We start from the raw sequence: 8,811 nt of genomic DNA, 5'->3' as shown, positions 1-8,811 counted from the left end.
TCTTCATGGACTGGTTTGGGCCAAAGGGCCTGTTTCCATGCTGTATTACGCTCTGAATAGGAACAGCAGCACATAATTGATCCCTTGAACATGCTCCTTCCTATTCAGAATATCATGGCTGCTCTGCTTGTAGCCTCAGCTCTTTTTCTCTTTCAGGCTCCAGAATACTTTTGTCTCTCATTTATCAAAGCTCTGTATAACTCCACCCTGAATATACTCAATGGCCCAACCTCCACTGCTCTGAGAGATACAAATTCCAAAAGCAAAGGACCGTCCAGGAGAGATAGAAAAGCGTCCTCACTTCCTTTGATGGGAGGGCGATAATTTTAAATTATTCCCTCTGGTTCCAAGTTCGCAAAGAAAAAATATAATTACCTCAGAATCCAGATGTTCATGGCAGCTTAAGATGTTTCATGTTCTATGAAAAAGAAAACGCCACCTACTCTTCTCACTGTTTTGAAAACGTTTTTGTTTTATTATTCCCTGGTGCCCCAATTGTCAATCTGAGGCAGTTTTTGTATAGGGTGCTTGGCACCATCATTCACTGTGGGCCTCAGTGCACAAAAATACACTGCGCTGTCTGCCAGCTTCAAATCCTTCATGCTCAAGTGGAAAGTGCCTTTTTCCTTGTTGAGATTCCCACTTAAGTGCCCAAAGCCAGGAGCTGTATCATTATATCCATAACTATCGGCTCTGAGCAAGTATTGAGGAGCTTGCTGCGGATACTGGCGATACCAGAACAGGTTATAACTTGTTGCTGCATCAGATACTGTGTAAGTGCAAGGTATTGTTGAATCTTCACCCTTTACTGCTTCAACGTCTTGTTCTGACTGGGAAACCGAGTCTCCATTACTCATGTCTGAAATGAAACAGCGAACCAAAAATGGGTTAGAGAAGGATTGGGAAAGAAGTAATCTCCTGGAGATTGAACTGGAAAATAAAATGATGATTTGTGTATTTAGTCTGGAGATTCAGCAGAACTGACCTGTAACCAAGAGAACAACCAGAGCCAGGCAGAGTTTTATTCCCATATTTCCCAACTGATCTCCAGAAACTGAGACAATAAACACGCTCCGTACCCGATCTAGAACTGCAAAAGCTGAAGTAGCTCAAGGATATGGTACAATTGACTGACGTTTCATCACTCCCCGCCCATTTTAATTTTTTTCCCAAACCACAATTGCCTGTCAAAGCGCAAGTGCTGATCTTCACTAAGTGATCAGACAGTGCCCTCCTGTGGACAGTAAATGAGTATTTCGTAAATACTCAGACACGGCCATGTTCACAGCAACAGACACATGCAGACACATTCATACATGCACACATGCAAACACAAAAATAAAACAATGTTTGAAAACCTATTGCATTATGAACGTTTTAGCAGGTGGCTAAATGAAAGTTTCATCTGAGCAATTTATCAGTCTGAGCCTGTGCCTCATTTTAAATCATAGTAACCCTGGAAATTTTATGGTTTTCCTTCTGATTCAAGTCCACCATTGTTTCCAACCACAATACGTGAAGTGAAGGGAAATTATTCTCGTCTCCTCCATTATATTTTTGCATGTTTGCACAGAGAGGCAATAAGTTGAGGGGCCGAATGGACCTGGTTGAAAGCACACGACATTATGTTAGCGGGCAGCAGAGCCCACAAGAAATTCATGTGCCTCGAAATTCGACAAGACACGGTGCTGGCCAATGGCTGGAGGTCATTTACCCTGCTCTTTGCCATCTCGTGGAGCTATGTACCGTAGATGGTCCGATAAAGGGTTTTTCCTCCATGAGCTGGCGTAAGATTAGTGATACTTCACTGGTGTGGGTTGCAATGACCCTTGTAACATCTTTCAAGAAATGATGCATCTGCTCCAGTTAATCAGTTTCTGCAAAAACGTCTTCATGTACATGCTACCCCAGAGCAAGTTCCATGAAAACGGAAGAAGTTGATTCTCTGTCCGTTGACCAGAATTACGAGTTTATTTAATCCATGAAAGACAAACATAGCATAATATTTTTATGTAGCTCCTCCATCAGAGTTTCGGAATAAACAGCACCCTCTCTCAAATCTAAATCAAAATGTTTCGATTTCGAATCCTCACTCTCACATGACAGACTACTCCATGATCCATGCTCAGAGAACGTTGGACGATAAGTGGCGCTGACTCCAGTGTGATTTACCATCTCACAATTTGTGTTAAACCTCTCAATTGAAATGTAAAATATCGCATGGTCACAATTTTCAAAAAATGATTAGGTTTTGTCATCTGCATCGACTGTAAATATGCGTGTGAAATGCGAGGCATTTACTGTCAGCGGTTTTTGTTTGAGGGGTCTTCATAAGGTAAACTTGGAAAGGATGTTTCCTCTCCTTGGAACGTCTCAAAATAGGTCTTTTTAAAAAAGTGTGGTGCTTTATAACACGGATAAGAAGTTTTTTTTCTCTCTCTTGGCAGGTCATGAAATTTGGAGCTCACTTCATGAACAGGCAATAGACGTACAGTCTTTTAAAAAAAAATTAGAGGCAGAAATAGATAGATTTTTGATAAACAAGAGGGTGAAAGATCGTCGAGGCTAAAAGTCAATGGTATGTCTGGTTACAATCAGATCAGTCAAGATTTCATTCAATAGTGAAAGAGACTCCAGGGGTCACAAAGTCTAATCTTGCTCCTTGTTCCAAAGTTCCCTATTTCCTATTACATAGAGACTCTGTGCAAATACTGTCTGACAGTTTCAGACAGCTGACAGTGCAAGATAGTATGCTCGTACAATGCCTTGAATGAATAAAAACTGAAAGAACTGCCTGTGCTGTAAATCAGGAACAAAAACTAAAGTTGCTGCAATAGCTCAACAGGCCTGGCTACATATGTGAAGACACGCAGTTCTGTGGAAGTGTGTCCGGACCTTAAACATTTACCCTGCTTTTTTCTTCACAGATGCCACGAGAGCAGCTGAATTTTTTCCAGCAACCAATGTCTAATGCGCCCCATTTGACATTGTTTTGATCCGTGATACAGTGATCTGCGAATATACGCTGCAGCTCATAAACAGAGCTCTCCGATTGTAAGTTCACAAGCAAAAAGGCTATCATGAGGACACATCCAATAACTTCTCATATCTATGTTCCGTCTCATTAAACAGTTAATTAACAGGAATAAAAAATAAACTAGTCAGAGCAAGTGTGGTGCTGATTGTCAGTTTGCCAATTGGTGATTGATAATTTTGCCATTTCTCTCAAACATTGAATGTGACGTTTGGATTCCTCATTATATTCCTTACCAAAATACGAATGACATTGCATTTATGTCGTCCACAATTATGGCTATAGAAGTACAGACACATTCAACTGCTACTTAATTTAAAGATACAGGGTTACTGCGACAAACGTTTTCCATTTGTGAACATCATTTCAAGGATCAACTGCTCTAAGGTTGCTTGAAGTTTCTACTCAAAGAAAAAACTAGATCCAATAATAATAGTGTTCTTATTGCCTCTGTTAGTATCTCCCCGTGACAATAAATTCGTCACAACATGGGGAGAATGGAAATGAGATGGAAAGGAGACAGAGATAAATGATATAATTGTAAGAAATTGTGCAAGAAGCATCTGCATGGTGCGAACTGATTCCAAAGCACTGCAATCCAAATTATTCCGTGTCTGAGCAAAAATATATTGTACTGCTTTACGTCACGGCTAATCTTACTAATGAAAACCCAGAACCACGTCGTGTGGGCATTGTAGCAAATGTGAGAACAGCAAAGGAAAGCTGAGGGCGAGAGTCCCTTTGTTGCTGCTCTGATATTCATTTTGAAAATTAGCGATAAACATGACTATGGCGACCTATAGCGGTATCTCTGGGGAAATCATACTGTCAGAAGAAAGCCTGGACTAATGCAGATTATTATCATCTTCAGGGTCATTGAAAGAAGGCAATTTATGTTTAGGGAGATTATTATAACTGGCTGTACAATCACAAGTGATAAAATCTTGTGCAATTTAGCTTATTCCTGATTTTATTTTCTCTCTCTTGAATTTCTTTTTAACAGTTGTGTTTAACATTCACTTTTTTCAATGATTTAATGGTCGTTTCTTCAGTCGCCTGTTTTTCTGCCTTAACAATTTCCTCTTTTTTAATTTGTGTCTTGCTTGTTTGCCTTCTAATCCCTGAATCGGTGTCCTCTTAGTCTATTAATTTAGGTCCATTCTAAATTGCCATCTGCTATTTTCCTTCCGATTCTGTCTACCTTTCAGCTATGACAACTGGGCCATTTTAAACACCTGTGAATTTTTGTGGAGACGTTTTGCCTGTTCATTGCTTTCAAGCCTTAATGCAAAGAGATAGAAGATAATATCCGTCACTTGGCCATCATTGAATTGGTATCATTTCTTCGTCTACCCATTTGCATGTAATGATACAATAATAATACAATGGGCGACTCAGAATTCAAATATGCAATGAACAATAAAAGGGTGATGCCACTAAAAACATGATGGTTACGTTCCCAAAAAGCCATACGTTTCAACTATCTTCCAGAAGAATTATGTTCAGATTAGAAATTGCCTACGACTTAATTTAATCAAGTGAAAACATTTACCCATTGCCCTCTCTTGGTAACCATATTGAACAACATTTTCTGAGCATTTTGCAGTATTTTCAGCTCAAAATTGTTAAAATATTCAGAACATTGTGGCCACTTTCATTGTTTCCATTGTGTGCTTTCTTTATTGTTTTATTGTCTTCTGGAGGCATTTCATGGTGAGGTTCTCTGATATTTGCGTGTCATTTGTATCCAGTTTCAAGTATTTTTCACTTCTCTGTTTGCCATGCAAATGCAATTCCTTTACCGTTTATTCTGGCTTGAATAGATGTCAAAATTCTGTCAATGTTGTGAAACAAAAGTCCACAAATTCTTTCTGATTATTGCCGCACACTGAGAAAAAATGGTACCAACTACTTCAACAGAATATTATGATGGTATCATTTCTTTTGGGAGAGGCAATAATTTGTGATGCAACAAATTCTCACACTATGATTGGGTTCAGGCTGTTAACGCCATCAGTTTTTAAATTCAATCAGCTTTGAATAGCTGAATGTTTGGATTAAATTAATTAGCTACATTAAAAAAAAGCCGAAGGTATCTAACAACAAAGTCAATTGTTACATGTTTCAAAGTTAGAACTGTCAATGCTATTGCCATTTGCTCACAGATCGCTTCTCCGCTTAATTCTGAGCTTAAAACACTTTACCCATTAAAGGGACCAGCCTTTGCTTTTTAATTCACGATTATTCTATCCAGCTTTGTAACGCTACTCATATCCATTCACCACTGTTTAGTTCACACTGGCTCAGACATCATTCTTCATCGATTAACCACAATGACCCCTTCTTTTTATGAGGTTTCATCTTGACATATTAATGCGGTTATTGGGCCCCGACAGGACCCCCTTCTTGCTGTAAATTTAGCAGCTGAAACTTTCACTTCTAAACAAATGCAAGAGGAGATTGCAACTTTCTGTGCCTTTTCTCAGGAGACTGTACAGCTGTGAACTCTTCGTTTTTGCAAAAGTGGAAGATAATTAAAATTTTTACTCAATGACATTGAAAGAGAAAAAAAAAAACTGAGCTCCTACGGACGGGTTTCTGAGGAAATCGGTGTACCAATGTGTAGAAGCAGTCCACCCGTTGGGCTGTGGCCTCGTTGGCGCCGGACCAGTATACAGGCAATTCTCATTTCAAATCCTGGCAGTGCCTCTTCCTCAGCTTAAAGATAATTCTTTTAAACTTCCTTCGGATGCAATGTCGTTGATACGACCATATATCAAATGACGTGCCACGAGTCAGCATATTTCAAAGGAAACAAAAAGATTGTCGGTAATCATTTTCCAAAAATTGTTGAACTCTGGAAAAGTACGAGAGAATTGGCTAATAGCCAGGTTGACCCATCCAATCAAAAAAAGACAGAAATGCAAAACATGGATAAGTTCAGGCCATTAAGGCTGATACTGCTTGTTGGAAAAGTATTGGATTAAATTAGTCAGGAAGTCAAGCACATGTTGGAATATTGTTTTTCTAATAAAAAAAATGGCCAATATGGCTGTCTGAAAGGGGAATGGTGTCAGACTAATTTCCAAAAGTTTTCATTTGGACAAGTCTCAAATAGAATAGATAGCGCAAAACCAGCAGATGTGTCTTTTTGGGCTTCCAAAATATGTTCGACATTTACATCACAAAAGATTAAGCCATAAGGTAAGAGTTCCGCTGTGTTGGAAGTAGTGTCTTGGCATGAATAGAGAATTGGCTGATGGCAGGAAACAGCAAGTGGGGAAAATAAGTTCATTGTCTGTCCATAACCTGTTATCATTGGGTTCCACAGGCATCAGTGCTTGGACCATAAATGTTTACACGACTTACTGTGTTGGAGCAAGGAAAAGAATGCACTGTAGCCAAATTTGCGGATGGCAACAAAATAGGTGGAAAGGAAGTTGTGCAAAAAGGTACAAGGCAGTTCAACAGCGAAATTGGTGCGATAATTAAATGGGAAAACTGTTGGTAAATGGAAAATAACGTGGGTGAACGTGACATTGTTCTTCTTTAAAAGAAGAGCAAAATAACACATTATTATTGAATTGCATATAAACTGCAGAAAGCTGCAACACAGAGAGACTCAGGGACACTTGTGCATGGAAAACAGCAAGCTTGCACATAGAAGAAGCAGGTAATCAGGAAGGCTAAAGCAATATTGGCCTTTATTTCCAGATTGTTGAGGGTTTAGAATAGGGATTACCTACTGCAGCGATCACTTCTGGAGAACTGTGAGTAGTTTTGGTTCCTTTACAGAAAGAACATACAATTCTGTTATATTCAGTCCAGAGAAGGGGTGATTCTTGGTCTGGAGAGATTTTCTTATGAACACACATTTAACAGGTTTGGCTTCCGCTCACTGGAGGTCAGAAAAATGAGAGGTGTTCATCGTGAAACATACAGGATTCTTAAGGAACTTGAAAGTGTAAGTGCTGTGAGGAAGTTTTCACTCACAGAAGTCTCTAGGCACACAAGGCATAGTTTCGAATCAAGTGGCACCACTTTAAGACAGACGAAGATGAATTTCATCTCTTAGGGTGCTCTAAGTCTTTGGAACTGTGCCACAGGTAGCTCTGTGGGCAAAGTTCCATTAACAGTACACGCAAAACTATTTTGAAATAAGCCTGTGGCTTAAGGGTGAGCAGAAAATTACGATAGTTACATTTAAAATAATTACATGATAGGTGATCATCATAAGGATATGTATGCTTTCAGTGTGTCATGGTGTTGTGTTCACGTTATTCCTTCAAGACATGTGGGTGTCATGGGAAATTTAGTATCTGTTGCCCTTTCATAATTGCCCTTGAACGGAGTGGCTTGAAAATTCGCCAACTGAAATTACATACCACCAGGCTACCGAGCTGCAGAGTCTTACTCTGAGACTCTGGATTTCTTGTGCAGTAATATTACCATGGCACCATCATCCGCCCTTGAAATTTACATTGCATCATGTTGTTTTGCTGACCCTTCTTTCATTATTTATATTTTCTGGTATGAAAACGATAAAAAAAATTACCAAATTTAAATTCAAAATGAAATGAATTTTGTTGATAGTTCCTTGGTTTAAAATGTGACAGAGTGATGATGTCCATGTGTGATGTAAAGATGGTGGATCGGCCAGAATTTATACTGCCCATTGCTCTGTCCTGGTTGCACTTTTAACCATTCCCGAAACCCTGGCGGGAGAAATGGCACTAAAACTCAGAAACGTTCTTTCCCATGTTTAAACTTCCATCCGGATCAAACATCCTGTAGGTATTACAAAACATGTAGAGTATTGAACTATGATAACTAATGTTTCCTGTTTAGAGTGCAGGTCACAGATTGGAAACACTGCTGATACTCTTTCCATTCCATCAGCTCCGAGAGCAACTGACAATCACGGCATATAGTGTCAAATTCAGTCTTTGGTATCTCGACCCATAGCCTCTATTTCTTGCTCTATGCCTCTCTCCCTGTCGTTCTTTCTGGTCCAATTATGTTCTTGGAAGGATTGATGCGACTGGTAAAATTTTATCATTAATTTCATCAGCATCGTCGTGGGTTGTGGAACTGATTTTCTGCTCTGACAGTGAATTTCCTGCTCTGCAGAAATACAGAGTCAGAAATCAACATGCGGAAATGTCTCTCACAGTATCGCATCATTGCATCCATTCTCAGTAAGTATCCCCTTCACAGAAAATAAATAAGTGCTACAATACAAATGTTATTGTTGTTTGATATGATAGTAAGGATTATTTTGAGCTATTTAGGGCTGACGTTCATTGACATTTCTTTTTACCTTACATATGCTAGATTGGAGCCAGCCAGATACAATGGGACAGCCATTTGCTGAAATGATGTTTGAAATGGCAAAAATATCATGCTAAACTGCAACTTGAAGACCAACATGTCTAACTTTTATGCTCACTGGTACAGGAAACATACTGGCAGTCGTCACCAAAGGTGTTTTGGCTTATTAGGAGAGATGTGGGCAAGAATAATTGCATCAGTGTTCGATTTTCCTCAGTGACTGAGGAAACTATCAATATCACCAAACTAATAATCATCTGTATTCTCAATTCTGATAGCACTGTGCATTTCTGTGCTATATCGCCCAGTTTGCTGCAAAGGTATTGTGGATCCTGCACAAAAACTCACGCTGAGATTTCTAGTTAGTGTTCATCAAAGGACGATGTCAAGCCCAAAATCAAAAACTGATGGAAGATGATCACAATACATGTTAACGGAAATGAAAC

General features: G+C 39.2%; 1 gene segment (V, D, J or C); it reads right to left on the bottom strand.

Moving 5' to 3' along the window:
• Positions 1 to 476: 476 nt before the first annotated feature.
• Positions 477 to 1,094, bottom strand: LOC125448915 (T cell receptor alpha variable 9-2-like). The segment is given in 2 exon segments: positions 477 to 859; positions 986 to 1,094. Coding segments are annotated over 2 exon segments (429 nt in total).
• Positions 1,095 to 8,811: the final 7,717 nt, after the last annotated feature.

This window comes from Stegostoma tigrinum, chromosome 43 (genome assembly GCF_030684315.1).
Source record: "Stegostoma tigrinum isolate sSteTig4 chromosome 43, sSteTig4.hap1, whole genome shotgun sequence".
In the NCBI taxonomy this organism is placed as follows: domain Eukaryota; kingdom Metazoa; phylum Chordata; class Chondrichthyes; order Orectolobiformes; family Stegostomatidae; genus Stegostoma; species Stegostoma tigrinum.
The sequence above is the reverse complement of the archived record's forward strand: the minus strand, read 5'-3'. Positions and strand labels throughout refer to the sequence as shown.